General features: G+C 47.8%; 1 protein-coding gene across 2 annotated transcripts in view; it reads right to left on the reverse strand.

The window, feature by feature from the left end:
* FAM193A (family with sequence similarity 193 member A) overlaps positions 1 to 21,687 on the reverse strand; it is a gene marked incomplete at its 5' end in the record, with an annotated part of 100,835 nt that overhangs the window by 23,835 nt on the left and 55,313 nt on the right. For both annotated transcript variants that reach the window (XM_082653546.1, XM_082653547.1), the window contains 6 exons: positions 398 to 628; positions 1,656 to 1,839; positions 2,430 to 2,703; positions 4,231 to 4,503; positions 5,470 to 5,668; positions 16,740 to 16,991. In XM_082653546.1, coding sequence (XP_082509672.1) covers positions 398 to 628; positions 1,656 to 1,839; positions 2,430 to 2,703; positions 4,231 to 4,503; positions 5,470 to 5,668; positions 16,740 to 16,991 — 1,413 coding nt within the window. The remainder of the gene's footprint in view (positions 1 to 397; positions 629 to 1,655; positions 1,840 to 2,429; positions 2,704 to 4,230; positions 4,504 to 5,469; positions 5,669 to 16,739; positions 16,992 to 21,687) is intronic.

The raw sequence follows: 21,687 nt of genomic DNA on the forward strand, positions 1-21,687 counted from the left end.
CTGCCAGTGGGGCCGCTCGGGGCCCTGCACCAGCCTCGGGTCAAAGGCGCTCCTTCAGCCCCAGTCTCCAGAAGCCCACAGTGCCCCGCCCTCGACAGCCAGGGCTGCTTCCCCTGCTTTCCTGGGAAAGAAGTTCCTTCGACAGACAAGAGGCGGAGGGGCTGCTGCTGCCCCGACGCTGGCCAGCACAAGAACCGCAGGCCTGTTTTAGAGCCATTAACAAACCCCTGGCACAGGAGGGGGCTCCACGGCCTGAAAACACAACCTGGGTCTTGAAGCAGCGTCCAGTTCAGGCTGGCAGGCGGTCAGGGGCTCCTGAAGCAACACTGGGAGGCTGTCGCCCAGCCCCGACCTCAGAGGCCCCCCGGAGGCCGCCTGGCGCAGACCCTCTGTTTACCTTTCTCTGCTTATGCCGTGCACGCTTGGCAGCCCGCGTGCTGCTCACGGGCTTGGTCTCCGAGCTGTTTATGAACTGGAGCAGGTCCTCCACCCTGCGATGGTCAACCACACTCTCCCTTTCTGAGAGCTGATCCGTTTTCTTAGGCTGCTCTTCCTTCCTCTTGGTCAGCCGTAAACGAAGCTTTTCCCTCATTTCTGCATAATTTCTACTTGTTGGCGCAGCGGGAGGCTAAGACCAACGGAAACATGACGAAATGCAAGTTTTCATGATTTTGAGTATACCAAATTTCAGACCATAGCATTAAAAGTGAAATTTTTATTGCTCAAGTGACACATGCTCATCCGGAAAAGTAACTAAATAGAAGAAACAAATGGCGAGAAAAAGAAAACCTTTCATCACCAATTACCCAAAGGTAGTATTTTGGCATTGACCTGTCAAGCTTTACATATTCACAAAAACATCTGGCAGAGGATGTACAACTACGTACACAAATGGTTATTTTTAAACTAAAAAGAAACTATTATACATGCTGTAACTGATCTACTTTTTATGTAATGTGGTGTGACTATCTTCTCGCATCAATAGATGTGTTTATAGCATTTTTCCATCCCCTCGCAGGTTTCCTCTTCAGAGCCGAAAAGCCTTCTCACTGACTACTAAAAACACCTGCATGAGCTGAGGAAACACGGAGAGACTAAAGCAGAAAAAGAACAGCTCCCGGCCCTGCTCTTCTCGCCGCCCAGCCCCAGACACCACGGCTGACACCTGCTTGTACGGATGGAATGACTGTCCTGGCACACCACACAGTGCGGATGTGTCTCAATGCACCGTGCAGTCGAGCAAGAGGAACCCGCCTGCACAGGCCGTCCACTGTGTGGACTCAACAATTCCCACGCCTGGGGAGTTGGTAGGTCCTATCTAATCAAATGCAAAAATGCAGAGATGAAATACTCAAAACTACGTGTCATCATTTCTTTACGACAACTACAACCTAGAAGTGGAACCACTGTTTTAGACGGTATCTTGATTTTAATTATGCTCGCAACTAACGCTTTACACACAGTGTAACCATAGCCTGAATTCAACCTGGTACATTATTCTTGCAAAGGAGCTTGCACATTTTACAATCCTAATTTAAACATGCAATTTACAAACACCCATGGCGAAACACTAATTTTACGCACTTAAGTGCGCGCTCCGGCACCTGCCCCTCCCCCGAGGAGGCCCTCGGCAGAGGAGAGGCCAAGGCACTTACCCCGCCATGCCCGAAGAACTCACAGTAGCAGCAGTCACAGTACTTGCCCTCCTTCTGGTTGGTGGAGGTGGAGGTGCTGGAGCTGTGCTCGGAGCAGCTGTCCTCATCCGCAGTCTCGTCTCCGTCGTCCTGCTGCGGGTCATAGACGCCGTTCTCGCAGCGATGCCCTTCACAGTCGGGGTCGCTGCAAAACCGCGCAGGGCCCGTCAGCAAGCAGCCTGCCCCTCAAGGGGTGCGAGCATGGCGAGCGGTGGCCGAGGTGGTTCTTTCCGACCAGCCTGCCCTCACCAACGAGGCGCGGGGCCTGCACGACCCAGGCGCCGCGCAGGCAGGACAGGCGCAGGCCGGCGGGCACACCCAGAGGGGCTTCTCAGGTGCACACACACGGCCTCTCCACTGTCCCTCCCACCACCATTTCATCCTGGGGGATGTCAGGGCGGGGGAGTGGCGGCAAATTCAAAGGTAACGAACACTGACTTTTTAAAGAAAGCTGTTGAGTGTCCGTTGCATTGTTCTTTGCTCAGTGTGTAACAAACACGACTTCAAAACACCCACGGGCCCCCTGCCGCTGCCGGCGGTCTGCGCACAGACCCACAGTGGTCCTGTGCTCTGCGGAACCGGCCGAGACCGGAGCCCGCCCCTCCCCGCTGCCGTCCCCCGCTGGTGAGCTGCGAGTGTCTCCGGCAGTCCTGCAGGGTTTGGTCGCACAGCACCCATTCTGAAGCGCGCCGGCCTCCCCCCCGCCCCCCGCAACCCGCCCCGCCCCGGGCTCACCTGCAGACGCTGGGAGGCGCGCTGACGGAGCCGTCTGTGGTGGGGGCCACGGGAGCAGGACAGAAGCTCTTGCGTGAATCCGCAAACCCGGGAGAGGTGGCGGCCGTTTTGGGGAAGGACGGGGCTGCGAGACTGGCAAGGTGAGGCGCGGAAGCTGGAGAGAGGGCGGCGGGAGGGAGGGCAGGAAGCGGCACCAGACCTGTGGGGCTGTTCCTCGGGGCCGCCGGCACCCCGTGCCTGTGATCCTCCTTGTTGATGCCGTGAAAGACGTCACCTGCGTTCAGAGATGCCAGAGTCACTGCCAGTGGCGAAGGTCAGGCAGACGTTCAGGCTTCTCTAAGTTAAAACTTTTTTTTTTTTAAACCAACTTTTGGTCTGAAAATGTTCAAATCTATAGAAAACTTGAAGGAATAGTACAAAGAATACCCATACACCCTTCACCTAGACTCAAGAGTATTTATTATTTTGTTATATTTACTTTGTCTGTCTCTCTCACACACACACACACACACACACACACACACACTTTATTGGTGGCTTAACATGTGGAAGCAAAGCTGCACTCACTCCTAAACATTCCAGCCTGGACTCCTGAGAACATGCACGCTTTGCCGTAAAACCTCGACACCAGCGCCAACTACAGACAATTAACCTCATGGTGACATTCTCATCTCACGTACAACCCCATCCAGACTTCTGGCCGCTCCCACAGTCCTTTGCGGCTTTCCCCCGAACCCAGCATCTTTTAAACTTTCTTTTTTTCCTTCCACAATACTGACATTTTTTGAGTTGAGGCCAGCTGTCCACAATTCTGGATTTACAGTCTCATGTCCGATTTAGCTGAAAATATTCTACATGAATCCTGCAAAGGTTACGTTGGATCTTCCCATCTGATTGCACAGGAAGCACCTAACGTGTTTGCTGCCGTCGGTGAGGCTACATCTGATCAGGTGTGCGGGGGGGCAGTCGGCACCGTATCTTCCCTTTGCCATCTGCCAGTCACCTGTGGGTGCTGCTCCCAGACACCGGCACTACTGCATTCCCCAAACTGAGAGCCAACGTCCTGACGCCCATGAGGACGCTTACCGGGCCCCCTGTCAGCGGCTGGCTGCAGAGCGGCCTTCTATCTGTACCGGCCTTGCACACGTAGTCAGCAGCGAGCCTCCACCCAGACAGCTTCCCGCCCGACCCCCTCTTTTGAGCGCCCCAAAGGGTTCTCGACGTCAGCTGCGTGCTACAATGCGTTCCTTCATTCCTTCTGATGCTCAGACAGTCCTAACTTCGGCTAGTGAGGCCTCTCTGATCCGGCTCCCGTGTCCCTTTGACATTTGCCCCTGGTCTCTGACTGCCCCCCTTGCTTTCAAGCCCCCTCTTCGCTGTGCTCAGGGCAGAGTGTGACAGCGACACCACCTCCACACCAGTGACCTGCACGGCAGCAGGGGCTGCATCTCAGGCTGGTCAGCAGCCCCATCAGCTGACTCTCCGTGAGGCTTCTACTTTCAGATGCCTAAAAATTACTCCACGTGTTCAGGAAGCAAAGACCTCTCCCCACCACAGAACAAGAAGCGCAGAGAGGAAAGGCAGGACACAGTGTGGCAGAGCCCTGGAGGGTGTCAGTGTGACAGTGAAGTTCTCATCAGAGCCCTGGAGGACACGCTCTTTGTGCACGAGCGTTCTTAGGTGTTAATTACACTGACATCCCTGGCCAGGCCGAGTGAAAGGGAATTACAGAGCTGCTGAGGAAGAAGGAGCGAATACGCAGCGCCCACCCCGAGGGCTCCTGCGGGCTGGTGGGCCTTACCGAGGGAGGGCGGTCTCTTGGACGACACTCTGAACTGGCTGTTGCTCGACTGCACCGTGGTGGCCGTGCAGGACACGGAGGAGGTGGCTGACGACGTGGCCATCACAACTTTGTTTGCTTCCATAAAAGCATCTTGGAAATTGTACAAACATTTCTTTTTCGCAGCGTTTTTTTTCTCTTTGCTATCCGGAACTGCAGGCGTTTCATTGCTAGATGGAGGTGGAAGAGCTTCAGGTCTTGTTTCTGAGAGTGTTGGCCCTAATATGTCATTCCCTTCAGAGAAGAATGGGAAAATTAAGGCTTCTAAAAGAAAGAGCATTTAGCTAAAACCTAAAGGACATCTGCTGAATAAACTATTAACACTGGGGCTGCTACTTAAGTTAGGATTCCAATGGGATGACACTAGTCAACTAGTTTTCATCTCAGAAGAAAAATTTATTGAGCACCTACTATGTGCCAATTCCTGTGCTAGGTGCTTTCCAAAAGTTATTTAATGTCTTAAAATACTTTCTGAGCTTAGTACTATCATTCCTATCCTGAAGATGAAGAAACTGAGGCTCAGAGAGGCTAAGCAACTTGCCCAAGGTCACACAGTTAGAAACCCTTTCTAAGCACAGACCAGATGTCAAGTCTAGCTTGCTGTTCTGAGCACATGCAGGGGCGGGGGTGTGGGACCACCAGGGGCTCTGACCACGTGAAGACAGAGATGAGGCAGAGGTACCAACCCCTCTTCAGGCATGCCCTGCCCTGCCACTGAAGAAACAGCTGCACCTCAGCAGTTGAGGCCGCAAGGAGGAAGGTGCTTGTTAGAGGGGACAGGTCCCATGTAGGGTCAGTGCAGAAAGAGAGAAAAGGAACGTAAGTCATAGCATTCAAGCCACACCACCCTGCTGCACCGGGTCGAGGTCTGCTGGTCACCAATGCTCAAGAACCAAAGGCCCAACACTGCACCCTGGAGCCAAGACGCTCAGCAGCCCTGGGGCGGGAAAGACCCAGTGTCCGAGGCCCGTCCGGCTCCTGTGCCGGCAACGGGCCGCCAAGCCCAGAGCCTTGCTCCGTTCCTGGCGGCAGACATGGGTGGCTGGAGCAGCCTGAAGGGGCCAAGGGGCCTCCTGCTAGAGGTGGAGGTGAGGGGAAGCAGCAGCCCGGGCCCCTACTGGGGAACTGCAGCAACAGAGAGGGCAATCCACTCAGCACAGATCATTTTAAACTTTAAGAAAGTTTTAATGAGTTCCTTACCAGAAATTGTATCTGGCAAGAAAGTGCCAGGATTCCAGTTCTTATCATTCATCACTTCTGATCCCCAAAGACTTATAAATTTAGAACTATTCCACTCTGGAGTATTCCCAAAACAGCTCGGATAAATATGGTCTTGAAGAGATGCATTGAATACCTGATGTTTATTTGTGTGATTCTGAACAGGTGCTGGCGGTAAAGCCTACAAAAAAAAATGTTCTAATCATATATCAAAATTAATATTCTATTTACCTAAGTAGTTAAACTACAAACAGACAAGTCATTACTGAAACCCTGTGGGACGCGCCTGCCGTGAGCAGGTGTCCCGGGAGCACGTCTTGCAGAGGCTTACTTGAGTATTTATGAGGCTGTACGTGACGGGGCAAATCTGAACCAGAGGTAGATTTTAAAAGCAACTGATGCTCAAGGAATGTATCAGACAAACTTTAGACAACTTGGTGACTTCTCACATTCCTCCCTAGTCACATTTTATTTTATTTTTTTAAATAAATTTATTTATTTGTTTTTATTTTTGGCTGTCTTGGGTCTTCCTTGCTGCGCGCGGGCTTTCTCTAGTTGCGGCGAGCAGGGGCTACTCTTCGTTGCAGTGCACGGGCTTCTCATCGCAGTGGCTTCTCTTGTTGCAGAGCACGGGCTCTAGGCGTGTGTGCTCAGTAGTTGTGGCTCGTGGGCTCTAGAGTGGGCTCAGTAGTTGTGGCGCACGGGCTTAGTTGCTCCGCAGCATGTGGGATCTTCCCAGGCCAGGGATGGAACCCGTGTCCCCTGCATTGGTAGGCGGATTCCCAACCACTGCACCACCAGGGAAGCCCCCTAGTCTCATTTTAAATGAGGCCCATTTGCATGAGATCTGTTCCTGTGGCTTCTTCTCATCTGACATTTTAAAAATCACCGTGCACCGCAAGGAAGAGTAGCCCCTGCTGGCCGCAAAGTCAACTTTGGAATCACTCATAAAAATGGTCAGCTCTTACGCTGTTCCCTCACACTTGGACAAAGTGCAGTGTAAGTGTGAAGAAAAGATGGATTCTACATTGAGCTCTAAACCACCCTCCCCGGGGCGGGGAGGGGAAGACCCTTGTCTGAAGGTGCCAAGGGAGGGCGCTGGGTCCACACATTTATGGGGTGACTGGCCGTCAGCTGCTCCCTGCACACGTCCTGGGCCGTCCCTCCCCTTGGTCCCCCTGCCCCCGCCCCCCATACCCGCAACAGTCTTCCCCACCGCAGCCAGAGTGGGCTCATGGAATGTGAGTAGGAGGGCGTCACTCCCACACTCCGGCTGTGCCACTGGTCTCCCACTGCTCTGACGTAAAACCCAAAGTCCTGAACGTGGCCGGCCGCCCCCGTCCTTCCTGATCACGAAGCCCCTGGACACACGGGTCTTTCCTTGGTCCTCAAACTCCAAGCTACTTCTTGACCCACAACTTGGCCCACACTGTGTCCACTTTCTAGGAGGTCCTAATCTCAGCTCAGACCTTGCTGACTTGCATTTATCCTACTGGCCACAGCCTAGATGTCACGTCCTTGGAGAAGTCATCACTGCCTTTGCTCTCACCACCCAGCACCCAGACCACGGGGGGCCTTCCCATCAAACACACTAAAGTCCATCAGTTTTCCCTCTCAGCACTTACCACAGTCATAATTCAAGACTTATCTTTAACCTATTGGTTTAACGTCTGCCTTGCCTCGAGTTACATAAACTGCAAGGGGATGGGGCTGCCTGGATCCTGGCCCTGCCGCCCCCAGCATCTCGCTGATGCAGCACACGGCCTTCCCTCTGCAGGGGTGTGCCCAGGCCCACCCAGACGAGCTACAGGTCTGTGCTGGGAGCGTCCCTGAGGACACAGGAATGAGCAGTGAGTGCTGTGAGCTCAAGTGGGAGGGTTTGGGGATGATTCCCAGGGCGGTGATGGTCTGGCAGAACCCTGAGGGCCTGGCTGGGCAGAGGGTCGAAGGGAAGGGTCAGAGCATGGGGATGGCCAATGTCCAGGGACAAGTGTGCCACCACCTGACGGGCTGCAGGGGCCACAGCAGAGACAACCCCGTGTGACTTCCGTCCTGAAGGGGCTGGGAAGCCACAGAGGTTTCTACGCAGCAGGGTGAGACGGTCTGGTCAGCTGATTAGAAACATGGATCTGTGGCAACCTGGTGAAGGAGCCAGAGGGGCAAGGATGACGCAGAGAGCAGTTAGTAAGGGGCCGGGGAGGGCTGGAGCGCTGGCGGGGCAGGTGGGGAGGAAGGGGAGGGTTTGGGAGCTCCAGGCCGGCCACGTCTGAGCTGAGACTGTGCTCAGGTCAGAGCTGCTGCCTCTGGCTCCACCCCTGGGAGGTGTGGCCAGTGACGGAGCTGGACTTCCGGGCTGCCCAGTCTGAGGGGTTCAGGGCCAGCCCGCCCTTTACTAGCTGTGTGACCTCAGGCAAATTACTCAATCTTTTTGTGCTTTAGTTTTCTCATCTGTAATTTGGAAATACCTACCTCCAGGGGACGCGGTAAGAATTAAACCAGACAGTGCATGTCAAGGGTTTAGCATATGGCCGGGCCCAAAGGAGGCATTTCCCAAGTGCTAAGGTGGGTCTCCCTAGACACGAGCCAGGCCCCCACCCCACCCCCGCCCCCGCTTCCCTCCCTCAGCTCGGGCCGCTGAGCAGCTTAGCGCACCTGCTGAACGGGCTCAGAGAGACGAAGGTGGAGGGTGAGGCTGGAGCGGATTCAGGATTTGAAAGTGGGAAGAAACAGGGCTAGACTGGACGCCCAGGACCAAAGCAGAAGCCTGGACCAGCTGTTCTGGCGGAGCAGCCCCAGGGGCAAAGGGCGAGGACAAGAAACCTGTATTTCAACAGATGTCAGTTTCCACAAAGAAGTGACAAACTAAGAGCTGCTTTGCTGAGAAGGGACGGATGAAAACTAACGATCAAATGGAAGAAGGTTTCTTAGTCTTGAAGACCTTCTGCTAAGGGCAGACATACCTGACAGGTGGGAAGCAGCCGCTTGCTCACCACGTCAGCTCTGAGAAGCAGCTCGGAACAGCAGAAGCACGTTGAGGGCTCGGAAGCTACTCAAGAACTTCGGAGACCCTCTGGGCACGGCCAAGCGTTGCTGGCTCCTTCCTCCCGGAGAAAGCCTGGCTGACCGCCGGGAGCCGCCGCCTGCGTCTTTCCAGAGAGCCTTTGCTCACCCTTCAGCACTCTGGATACCCGAGCATGACCTCTCTGCAAACCCACCCCACAGGCTCGGGGAGTTCTCCTTCAGTGTTACTTTCCTACTCCGCATCTACAATTCCTATTAAGGTACGTCATAGTATTTTGAGTTTTCAAATTTGACTGACTGTGTTTTTGTCTTCTCTTTAGACCGCGAGGTCTCTGAAAACAAGCACAAGGACTAACCAGTTTTAGTTTTCTAGCATGTAGCACAGGGCCTGGCACATACCGGATGTTCAATAAATGGGCAGAATTTAACTTGGCGGAATAAGGGGATGTAGCCATGGAACTGTTATGCTGGAGACATAAGTCAGCGATTCTATACATCTGACTCACACACTTCTTCAGAAGCCTGTCTACTCAAAACAGGAGGCCCAGCTGTAGAGAGCAAAGGGAGCAGGGGTCTGTAACAAGCAAGCTGTATTTGTACGAATGCTTCTGCACAAGACGCCTACTAACTTCCATAGCTACGGGTTTCCTTCAGGGAAAGAACAGGCACCTGTCACCCAGACCATTCTGGGGCCACGCCTCCATAAAAAACACTAATGACTTAAGCACCAAATCAGCCTCTCAACATGTGGCTAACGCTATTAAGTTGGAACACTGCTTTCAATCTTTACACAAATCCACATGGCTTCAATTAACAGAAGTTCTCAATTGTTCTCCTCTTTGAGACAAAACTGACTCACGGGAAAGCAAAATTTTGCTTTCAGTGGAAGCTCCGACACACACACTAACTGATGCCCTCACCACGCGTGCCTCTGCGTTTATGCAGGAACCTAAGACCCAGCCCGTCTCACACCCAGATGTCATCCCAGATGCCATGAGCACGGAGCCGAGAGAGCACAAGGCTGAGCCACTGAGCACGGGCGGGAGAGGCCGCTGACGCCCAGCGTGCAAACAAAAGGGTCCACTTATATCCCAGCAAACAAGAGAGTGACGACCCCTCTACTCTGCACTTCTTCTCAGAGGCTCTTCAGTACTCCTGCCAGAGGAGAAGAGGCAAGAGCCCCACCTCTGTTTCGCTGTTTCTTAGCGTCAGAAGAACTGAACTCTGCCTCTGAAATAAAACGCAGATCACAGGTCACAACGTGACCCCCAGATGGCAATCTATTTATGTCCCTATTTTCCACACGGCATTTTTCTCCGTCGAATTCCAATTGATCTTACACTTGTACCACGTTTAACTTTATGAGATACTTCTGCAGTGCTTGTACACAAGTAACCCGGTGAGGAGGTGACAGGTTCACAGGCCCACAGCCACGTGGGAGTCACGTCACCAGGCTCCACTCAGTGCACTGAACTCACTGACCATTTCCAAATAACCCCTATGCTCCCGTGGAGACTTCAAGACATGTGTCCACCTTCAGCTCCAGGCCCTCCCTAATGGGGCAACTGCTTCACAACACATTCTCCAGATGGAAAAGACACAGGACTTAAAGCTGGAAGCCTCGAGCACCGCTCCCGGGCCACGCGCAGCAGGGGAGCCTGCTCTGCTGGGGAGCAGGAGGTGTGGCCCATGCGCTCGTCTCCAAGGCCGCAAGTTCTCCCTCCCAGGCGGGCGTGGTCCAGTGAGGGGGGACGCTTCGCTTGACGTCCCAGATAACTGGCACCAAGCACTTTTGTAACAAAGGGCTGAGCTACGGAGAAAGCAAGGGAAACGGTCCACAAAGAACTGACAAGAACATGGCAAGAAAAACAGGACCCAGTGGAGGTGCGGGAAGGGATGGCTGCCCTGGGGACGTGTGCGCCATCGTCACCGTGAGGAGGGGATAGGTCTGTGGTCCCACGGGAGGAAGGAGAGCTGGAGACAAGGGGAGCTGGAGGGTCCCAGAGGGTCAGCTCCCGGCTGGCACCTTTGCACCAGCAAATGCGAACCCTCTCTTGAGGAAGCGTCCCCTATTCAGCACCTGCTCAACAAAACATGATCTCATGATAAAAACAGATTTAGGTCCTCAAGGTTTCATTCAAACACAGAATAACTGTGTGTAAAATGCTTAAAGAGAGGAAAGATGAAAGAAAAAGTGATCAAGGAACAAGAGAATATAAAAAGTTTCTAACACATTTGAAAAATAAATAAATTAAAGCTTAGAAATAAGAATTACAGGTGGGATTAAAAACTCAAACTTAAGGGGCACGTTAGACCCAATTACAGAGAACCACTTAACTGGAAGACTGATCCAAAAGAAGTTCCCAGAACAGACTGAGAGACGCATTTCAGGTACAGAGAGACCATCAGGTGTGACGTGCAGGATGAGAAGGTCTAACCAGAGGTGCAGGGAGAGACAGCAGAGCGGTTAAGAGGGAATACAAACAAGATAAAATGGCTGAGGATCATCAGACGGGGGATTTAAAGTTACTCACACGCTGAGGGCTCTGACGGGAAAGGTACACAACATGCACGAACAAATGGGTAATGTGGGCAGAGAGATTCTAAGAAAGAATCAAAAAGAAATGCCAGAAATAAAAAACACTGTAAGAGAAACTAAGAATTGGTAGACTGGACACAGCCAAGAAAAGAATCAATGAGCTTCAAGATAGGTCAGGAGAAACTTTTCAAACTGAAATGCAAAGAGAAACAAGAATTTAAACAAACAAACAGAATCCCCCAAAAAACCACCACCAACAATGACCAAAAAAGTAGAACAAAATGTCCAAGAGCTGTGGCGCAATTTCAGCAGCCATTTCAGTGTGGTGCCTGGAGTCTGGAAGGAGGCGGAACAGGCAGGAGGGACATCCGAAGGACGAACAGCCAAGCACGTCCCAAACTCACAACAGGCACCAAACCACAGACCCAGGAAGCGCGGAGGACACCAAACAGAACAGATGCCTGCAAAACCCACACCAGGGCATATCACATTCAAGCTGCAGAAAACCAAAGACAACGAGAAAAGCTTGAAAGCAGCCTAAGGGGGTGGGGTTGGGCGGGGGGAGAAACCCCTGTACCTACAGAACGAGGAACACAATCACAGAGGACATCTCATTTAAAACCATGCAAGCAAGAAGCGTGGAGTTAACTGTGTTTTAAGTGTTCAAAGAAGAAAAAAACCCACCAACCTAAAATTCTGTATCCAGCGAAATTATCCTTCAAAAGTGAAGGAGAAATAATGACTTCCTCAGACAAACAAAAACTGAGGGAACTCATCTCCAGCAGACCTGCCCTGCGAGAAATGTTAAAAGATTCTCTTCAGGCAGAAGGAAAATAATATAGCTCAGAAATTTGGATCTACATAAAGAAAGGGAGAGCAATGGAGAAGGAATAAATACAAGTAAAATAAAATCTCTTATTTTTCTTATTATTAATTGATCTAAAAAATAACTTTGTTTGAAGTAATAATAACAGTGTACTAGGTGGTTAATATATGGATAAATGAAAATAATGACAGCAATGTCACAAGGGATGGGAGGGAGGAATTGGGAATCATCTGTTAACAAGTACCTATACTACACAGAAAGCACAATGGTGGTCTCTGAACAGGGACTTAGATGAGTTAAAACGTATGTTCTAATACAACTGCTAAAGTTGAAAGAAAGGCATAATTAATATCTAAGAGAAGAGATAAAATGGAATCAGAAAATGCTCAATTACAAGTGGAGAAGGCAGGGCTTCCCTGGTGGCGCAGTGGTTGAGAGTCCGCCTGCCAATGCAGGGGACACGGGTTCGTGCCCCGGTCCAGGAAGATCCCACATGCCGCGGAGCGGCTGGGCCCGTGAGCCATGGCCGCTGAGCCTGCGCGTCCGGAGCCTGTGCTCCGCAACGGGAGAGGCCACAACAGTGAGAGGCCCGCGTACCGCCAGAAAAAAAAAAAAAAAAAAAGTGGAGAAGGCAGAAAAAGAAGCCTCTGATAACAAATAGAAAACAGTTACAAACATGGTTGTTATTAATCCAAACACGTAAAAGAATCACTTTAAAAGTGAATGGTCTAAATACACCAATGAAAATACAGAGATTATCAGAGTATATTAAACAACAAGAACCTTCCCCCCTCCCAAAAACCCCAAGATCCAAGGATACCTGTCTACAAGAAACCTACTGTAAGTGGTGGGTGGGGAGAGATACACCATGGAACACTAATCGAAAGATGGTGGAATGGCCATCATCAAACACTCTAGAAACAATAAATGCTGGAGAGGGTGTGGAGAGAAGGGAATCCTCTTGCACTGCTGGTGGGAATGTGAATTGGTTCAGCCACTATGGAGAACAGTATGGAGGTTCCTTAAAAAACTACAAATACAACTACCATATGACCCAGCAATCCCACTACTGGGCATATACCCTGAGAAAACCAAAATTCAAAAAGAGTCATGTACCAAAATGTTCATTGCAGCTCTATTTACAATAGCCCGGTGATGGAAACAACCTAAGTGCCCATCATTGGATGAATGGATAAAGAAGATGTGGCACACATATACAATGGAATATTACTCAGCCATAAAAAGAAACGAAGTTGAGCTATTTGTAATGAGGTGGATAGACCTAGAGTCTGTCATACAGAGTGAAGTAAGTCAGAAAGAAAAAGACAAATACCGTATGCTAACACATATATATGGAATTTAAGAAAAAAATGTCATGAAGAACGTAAGACAGGAATAAAGACACAGACCTACTGGAGAACGGACTTGAGGATATGGGGAGGGGGAAGGGTGAGCTGTGACAGGGCGAGAGAGAGTCATGGACATATACACACTAACAAACGTAAGGTAGATAGCTAGTGGGAAGCAGTCGCATAGCACAGGGAGATCAGCTTGGTGCTTTGTGACCGCCTGGAGGGGTGGGATAGGGAGGGTGGGAGGGAGGGAGACGCAAGAGGGAAGAGATATGGGAACATATGTATAACTGATTCACTTTGTTATAAAGCAGAAACTAACACACCATTGTAAAGCAATTATACCCCAATAAAGATGTTAAAAAAAAAAAAAAGAAAGCTGGTGGAGCTACACTAACTGCAGACGGAGCCGACTGCAGAGCGAGGAAAGTTATCTGGGATAAAGAGGGCCATTACTTAATAATAAGGGGTCAGCTCTGCATGAACACGTAACAATCCTAAACATGTGAGCACCTAACAGAAGAGCATCAAACTACACGAGGCAAAGCCCGACAGAGCTGCCAGGAGAAACAGGTGGATCCACTATTACAGCTGCAGACCTCAACCTTCCCCCATCAGAAATGGGGAGATCCAGCAGGGAGGGATCAGTAAGGACACACCCGAGCTCAACAGCACCATCAATCAACTGCTACTTCATCCAAAACCAGCAGATTACACGTTCCTCTGAAGGAACATGGAGCATTCACCAAGGAGACCACATTCTGGGCCACAAAGCGCACTAACAAATTTGGAAGAACAGAAGTACAGTGTCTGCTCTCAGACCAGAATGTAATTAAAGTAGAAATCAGTAACAGAAAGATAGCTAGAGAATTCCCAAATATTTGGAAATTAAATTCCCTATCACTTACAATTTTAATTTTTTCTCTAGTATTTCATCACTATATTTACCTCCTGCAACTACTTTTAACTTTCAAATAACACATGTGAACACACAAATGAAATGTATCATTGGTATGAAGACATCTGAAAACAGAAATAGTCTTCAAGTTTTTCTAATTTCAGGAAAATAAAATTTTAACACTGCTCATTCCAAGCATTTTAGGTCTTAAATATATTTGCCCACGATGGCAAAAGTATGAATTAAAAGAATTACAACTACAGTGACATAAAGTCTTCAAGGCGACAGCTGTCATTTCACCAGACCAGAAATTTCTAAAGGCCCTGACAACACAGAAACACCAGCAGGTCAGAAGAGCCTCAATGGGGACGGTGCCCGCCACACTCAGCAACACCTCCCTCCTCCCAACTGTGCGTGGACCATCGCGCTGAGCCGTGCTGGCCTCTCTGAGAAACCTGCTCTGACGGAGCTGAGGGTGAGTCTGTGTCCTTCTAATACAGCACATTTCTTCTCTACCATCTCCTACGGGGCTGGGAACACACGATGCATTTAGGTGTAGACGCAGCCACAGTACTCAGGTTAGTCAAACTAACTCCAATAACACAAACCAACTTTGCAAAACCTGGTTTAGTGACAACGTAAGATTGTTTAGAAAAGCAAACATTTTTTTTTTTTTCTTTTTTGCGGTACGTGGGCCTCTCACTGTTGTGGCCCCTCCCGTTGCGGAGCACAGGCTCCGGACGCGCAGGTGCAGCGGCCACGGCTCACGGGCCCAGCCGCTCCGCGGCATGTGGGATCTTCCCGGACCGGGGCACGAACCCGCGTCCCCTGCATCGGCAGGTGGACTCTCAACCACTGCGCCACCAGGGAAGCCCAAAGCAAACATTTTTATACCAGGTACAAATGAAGTATTCTGTCAAATGCATCTCAGTTTTCCAAATAAAAATGGCATCCAACTAGTGTATTTTAAATGTATTTGAATAATCTTGACATTAATACTAAACTGGCTGAAATACAGCTTAACAGCTTGTCCTCCATATTTGCCTTTCCAGCCACGAATCTTTCACATCTATCTACTGGATTACAGTTTAACGTATCAAATAAATAGATCTCGATACAGATGATGCTCCCCCGAAATGTTCTCCTTCCCCTTTACCTTCTATAGACTACTTACAACGTCCTGAGAAAAGGCCAAAATTCGGGGCGGGGCGGAAATCAGTTTTAACTAGAGGTCCCAATAGCCTTTGGGGATAATCAATTTCACTACTTTACTTGAAGATTTTTAAGAACTAATTCTTGAACAGCTTCCACCAGCAAGAAAGTATGAGAGACCATTCTATACTCTTTTCTCTGGGTGGTTCCCTAGGGACTAGAAACTGGAGCTCTATTCAGGTAAGAACGGGGAGCCAACAGCTTCCCGAACTCATACGTTCACCCAGAGGGCAAGGGCTGTGGATCAGGGAGACCATGAAAATAGCCTGGCCTTGAATACATACCTGAATAATGCTACTTAAAATCACCCCATTAACAAAGGTATCATTAAGTGTTCAAATTGAGCAATTCAATCTAATAAAATTTAAGCATAAATGTGAGTGGTCACCAAGCACCTATCATAAGAGAACATGACAAGCTGATTACACTCTGTTATAAACCAGTGGTTATAATCTCTCGCCTGTGCCCCTCCCCAGCTATGGCAACGTGTGGCCTTCTTGAGAAAGCCCCTTTCAGGCCACGTCCTCCCTTTCTCTCCCAGTGGAGAATCACTGCTTTAAGTAACGTTATCAGTAAAGCTTGGGGAAAATTCTACTTTTGACTGACTAGAACTAATAACACGAGGCAGAGTAAGTGACCAAAAAATAAAAATTCGTGATAAGAGTCAATAAAGGTAAGTTCAAAATAGCTAGAGAGGCACAAAGAACGAAACTAACCTGCAAATCTCACTGCAAAGTCTAAGATACTGAACATAAACCTGAGGTTCTCGGAGAAGAAATGCACGCAGATCACACTGTCCCAGCCCCTCACTACTCTCCTGGCCAGGCCTCCCGGTCTGCCCCCAGCCCCTCCCACTCATCACCTGCCCGGCACACGGGCTCGCACCGCATGGCACCCAGGGTCCCGCCTTCAAGCTTGTTCCTTTCTACATAAAAGTCCTCAGTCTCGTGCTTAGAGGACACTCATTTTAGACCCTGTAGAGCCCAGCCAGTGTTAGAGGACTCATGTCACATTCAAATTATTTTACCCACCACACTGAGAGAAAGAGCCAGGCCTCCAAAAGCTGCGGGTAGAGAACTGACCTGCTCTCTGGGTGGGGAGAAGCCCTGTGTGGAAGGTCCCCGAGCACAACCCGTCACCCCGGCACCATCTGAAAAACTCTTCACGTACTAGTTAATTCTGGAGGAATAAACCATGACTTTCATGATTGTTTTTACAAGTGTAAAGGTTGAAAATTCTGAGTTTAAGGTATTACGGTAAAAGGAAACATTTACAGACCCTCCAATCAAGCGCGGATGCTGTCCTACACAAGCTGCCAACTTATGGGTTTCCGTTTGTTTCAACATGTACCCCTCAAGGTCTGAGTGACGGGTGAGCTTTCCAGCCCTTTCTGCCCTGACTTACCTTACTGTGTGTGAAGGGGGGCGCTGTGTACAAGGTGGGGTGGATGAGAGGGCGAGGCAGGTGTGGGACGGCGTGCAAGGGCACATGTCCATGGATGTGGGGGTAAAGATGCAGAGCGGGGTGTGTGGGCTTCTCGGGGCTCAGGAACTGGTGGCCAGGAGGAAGGGCTCCAGCGGTCACTGCCGACGGAGTCAATCCAGACGCCTCTTGTTTACAGACGTGACATTCACAAGTGTTTGGAGCTTGCTCTGCCTAAAGGGAAAGAAAAAAGAAGTATTTAGTAAATGAGTATTTAGGGAAACAAAGAATTGTACGGACTGAATTAGAGCCAGTCACACGGCAGATACAAAGGCAGCAGGGCCCGTCCTGACACCCCAGGTTGACGGGTCCCTCCTTGTGAGGTAAACGAGGGCCCCCAGGACTGGGACTGAAGAGACCTGAAAAGAGAAGGGGGTGCGCACCTCCCCCCAGCTGGGTGTCTGCTGAGGCAGCAGCCACATCCATCTGCATCCCGCGCCTGTCTGAGCAGGGGCAAGGGGACTGGCAAGACGGCAGAGCGGAGAGAGGGAGCTGGGACCAAGGACAACAAGACCACCAGTGAGTGCCATGCTCCGCCGGGCTCACACTGCTTAACTGACGGTTACACAGAGATTCTTCAAAATGCACCAGAGATGGGACTTCCGGCTAAGGTGGAATGAAGCAGTCGGTGACTCTTCTCCCTCAAAACAAGTGTAAAACTGAACACAATTGTCAAAGGCAATCGTTTTGAGGCTCTGGAAATCAACCAAAGGAAAATAACAAATTGAGAAGCGTTTATTCATGCAAATCTGCTAGAACTTTCAGGTGAGAACAGAAGGGGTCTAGCCTTCTTGCCCAGGGCTCTTCCTGTTCCCAACTCCCCACACTCCTTAAAAAATTAAACTTTAAAACAAACAAACAAAAAAACGTAACTCAAGAATAAATAGCAGAATTAAAATGGTACATTAAAATTTTCTTTGATATGAAAAAAGGAAGTAAAGGAGGGACAGAGGTACAAAAAACATGAGACCTACAGAAATAACCAGCAAAATGGCAAATGTAAATATTGTCAATAATTACATTAAATGTAAATGACTCATTGCAAACAAAAGGCAAGGACTGATGGACAGGATAAAAATATGAGACCAAACCAGAAGACTGGAAGGCAAATTTTAGACTCAAAGACACAAAGAAGCTGAAATTAAGAGCTGAAAAAATATATAACAGTACTCCGAAGACAGGTGGAGTATTAATATTAGACAAAATAGTCTAAGATAAGAAGTATTAGCAGGGAAACAGTTCATAATGACAAAAGGGCCAATATGTTAGGGAGATAGAACAATAATTACGTGCATACACATTCAACAACACTGCCCCAAAATGCACGAAACAAAAACTGGCAGATTTGAAAAAGGAATAGACAACCTAAAAGGCATACTTGAAGACTTCAATATGTCTCTCTCAAAAATTTTCAGAACTAGATAGAAAATCAGGAAGGATATAGAAGACTTGACTAACGCTATCAATCAACTTGACCCAACTTTCATTTACAGGCCGCTCCACCTAATAGGGGCAGAATACAAGTGCACCTCTAGGACAGACCACATGTTAGGCCATAAAACAAGTCTCAATAAATTTGGAAGCTCTAAAATCAGTAATCTAAGCTTTAGATTCAACAAGCTAGAAACAGAACAAACCAAACCCAAAGAATATAGAAAGAAATAATGGAGATCAGAACAGAAATCAATGAAAGAGAAAAGAGACAAACAGAGAAAAGTAACAAAACCAAAAACTGGTTATTTACAAAAATGGACAAACCTATAGCCAGACTGACTGAGGGGGTTAAAAAGGAGTAAACAAAATTACCCAAATCAGGAATTAACATCACTACAGACTCTACAGAATTAAAAGAGAGTATAATAAACAACCATATGATATCAAATTAGACAATTTAGATGAAATGGATAAATTCCTAAAAAGACACAAATTATTAAACTCATCCCAAGAAGAAACAGAAAATCTGAATAGACCTGTAGTAAGTAAACAAAATTTGAATTAGTAATTACAAAATTCCCCACAAAAAGAGAGCAGGCTCATGGGATTTCACTTGTGAATTCTATCAAATATTTAAGAAATCTCAATCTTAGACAAATTCCTTCAGAAAATATATGCAGAACAAACAATTCCCAACTCATTCTATGAGGCAGGTATCACCCTGATACCAAAGCCAGACAAAGACATCATAAGGATGGACAACTATAGACCAGTATCTTTTATTAGCACAGATGCAAAAACCCTAACAAAATAACCAATCAAGCAACATATGAAAAAGGGACTATGCCATGAGCAAGTGGAATTTATCCCAGGAACACAAGGTTGGTTTAATATACGAAAATCACTTGATGAGATACACCACGGTAACAGAATAAAGGATGAAAACCACAGGGTCTCAACAGATGCAGAGAAGGCATATGAAAAACCCAAAGCATGTTCATGATAAAACTCCCAAAAAACTAGGAGTAGAACAGAATTTCCTCAACTTGACAAAGGACATCTATGAAAAACCTACGGCTAGCATCATACTTTACTGGTCAAAGACTGAATGCTTTCCCCCTAAGACTGGGAATAAGCAAAGACATCTGCTTGCACCACTTCTACTCAACACTGTACTGGAGGTTCTAGCTAGCTCAATAAGGCAAGAGTAGGGAATTAAAAGAATCCAGATTGGAAAGGAAGAAGTAAAACTGTTTATTCACAGACAACATGATCTTGCATGTATAAAGTCCAAAGTAATCTACCAAAAAAAAAAAAACCAACCCCCAAAACAACACCACAAAACTTCAACCCTTCTAAAACAAGTTTATTAGCAAAGCTGCAGAATTCAAGATCAATATATGAGAATCTATTGTATTTCTATATATTACCAACAGTCAATTGAAAATCGAAATTAGAAAACACCTTTACTATAGAATCAAAAGACATCTAATACTTAAGAATAAACTTAAGAAACATGTTCGAGAACCACAGACTAGAAATTTTTAAAAACCGCTGAGAGAAATTAAAGATGACCTAAATAAATGGAAGCAGCATGGTCACTGACTGACAGATTCAATTTTGTTAAGACTGTATTTTCCCAAAATTGATCCTTATCATCCCACAAATAAAAGATTAGGCCCAGAGAAGTTTGCTGATGAATTCTATCAAATATTCAAGAATTCAATGCAACCTCTATCAAAATCCAAGCAGGTCTTTTTGGAGAAGGTAACAAATTGTTCCTAAAATGTATACAGGGAATTCCCTGGTGGTTCAGTGGTTAGGACTCGGTGCTTTCACTGTGGTGGCCCAGGTTCAATCCCTGGTCGGGGAACTAAGATCCCACAAAGCCATGCAGTATGGCAAAAAAATAAATAAATAATAATAAATAAAACAAAAAATAAAATGTATATGGAAATGCACATAGATTTTGAATGCATTTAGACTTTGAAAAGGCTAAACAATTTTGAAAAAGGCCCACCAAGCTGCAGGGCAGATACTACCCGATTTCCAAGCTTACAGTAAAGCAACAGTCAAGTAGAGTATGGGTTTAAGGACACAGAGATCAAATGAACAGGATCCTGAGTACAGACATTAACCCATACATTTATAGTCAATCGATGTGCAATAAATAGCCAATGCAACTCAACAGGGGAAAGGATGGCCCTTTCAACAAATGGTACTGGGACAACTGGATACCCAAATATGCAAAAGGTGAATTTGGACCCTAACCTCAGACCATAAGCAAAACTGAGTCAAATGGACCACAGACCTAAGTAAGAGCTAAAATTATAAATATTATAGAGGAAACGAGAGTTTTGTATTAGGTAAAATTTTCTTGGATATGACTTCAAAAGCATGATTCATAAAAGAAAAAATTTATAAACTGGAATGCATCAAAATTAATAACTTCTGCTTTTCAAAAAACACCATAAAAATACTAAGACATACCACAGACCAAAAGAAAATATTTGTAGATCACATACTTGATAAATGACTTGTACCAATATATACCAATATATACAGAACTCTTTTTTTAAAAAATATTTATTTATTTGGAGGTGCTGGGTCTTAGTTGTGGCACGCAGGATCTTCGTTTCAGTATGCGGGATCTTTAGTTGCAGTGTGTGGACACTTCGTTGAGGCATGCAGGATCTAGTTCCCTGACCAGGGATCGAACCCGGGCCCCCTGCATCGGGAGTGTGGAGTCTTAGCCAATGGACCACCAGGGAAGTCCCCACAAAGAATTATTAAACTCAAAAACAAGACAGAGAAGGAAATGCAACCCAAACGGTCCCTCAATATATGACAGAATGAGCTCAACTTTGCCCATAAAAAATGGAATGAAAACTGAAACCTCACGGGGTTACCACTTCTCATCTACCAGACTGGCAAGAGCTCAAAACTCTTCCAGGGGGAGGGGAAGGCATCACGCTGACCCGGTAAAGCCACTCCTGGTGACCGCTCCTAGGGACAGAACTGCCTACGTATAAAATGTCAGATATGTAAGGTTACTCACTGAATAGTTTATGATGGGGAAACAAACGGAAGCAAACACAAGTGTCCGTCAGCAGGGACTAAAAAGAAAAACAAAACGAAACTATGACACGTCCACATGATGGAATACAAAGAGACCAGCAGCGGAGCAAGAGGAAGTGCGCTCTGTACAGGTGAAGCTGGTCAGGACACACTGCTAGGCAGGGAAGAGAACAGAGTGTGCATTAGTATAAGCCTTTTTCATGAAAAGGCGAAGAATAGTTGTATTTGCATAAATAAACACTGGAAGGACCTAGTTTTAAATAGGTAAAACTGGTTACGTATTGGGACTAGGGGCTGGGGGTGAGCAGGCGCTGCAGCCGGTAGATGAGGAAGGAGGTGGGAGCGAGACTTCTCAGGG

Source organism: Grampus griseus (genome assembly GCF_964374135.1).
Source record: "Grampus griseus genome assembly, chromosome: 4".
Taxonomy (NCBI): Eukaryota; Metazoa; Chordata; class Mammalia; order Artiodactyla; family Delphinidae; genus Grampus; species Grampus griseus.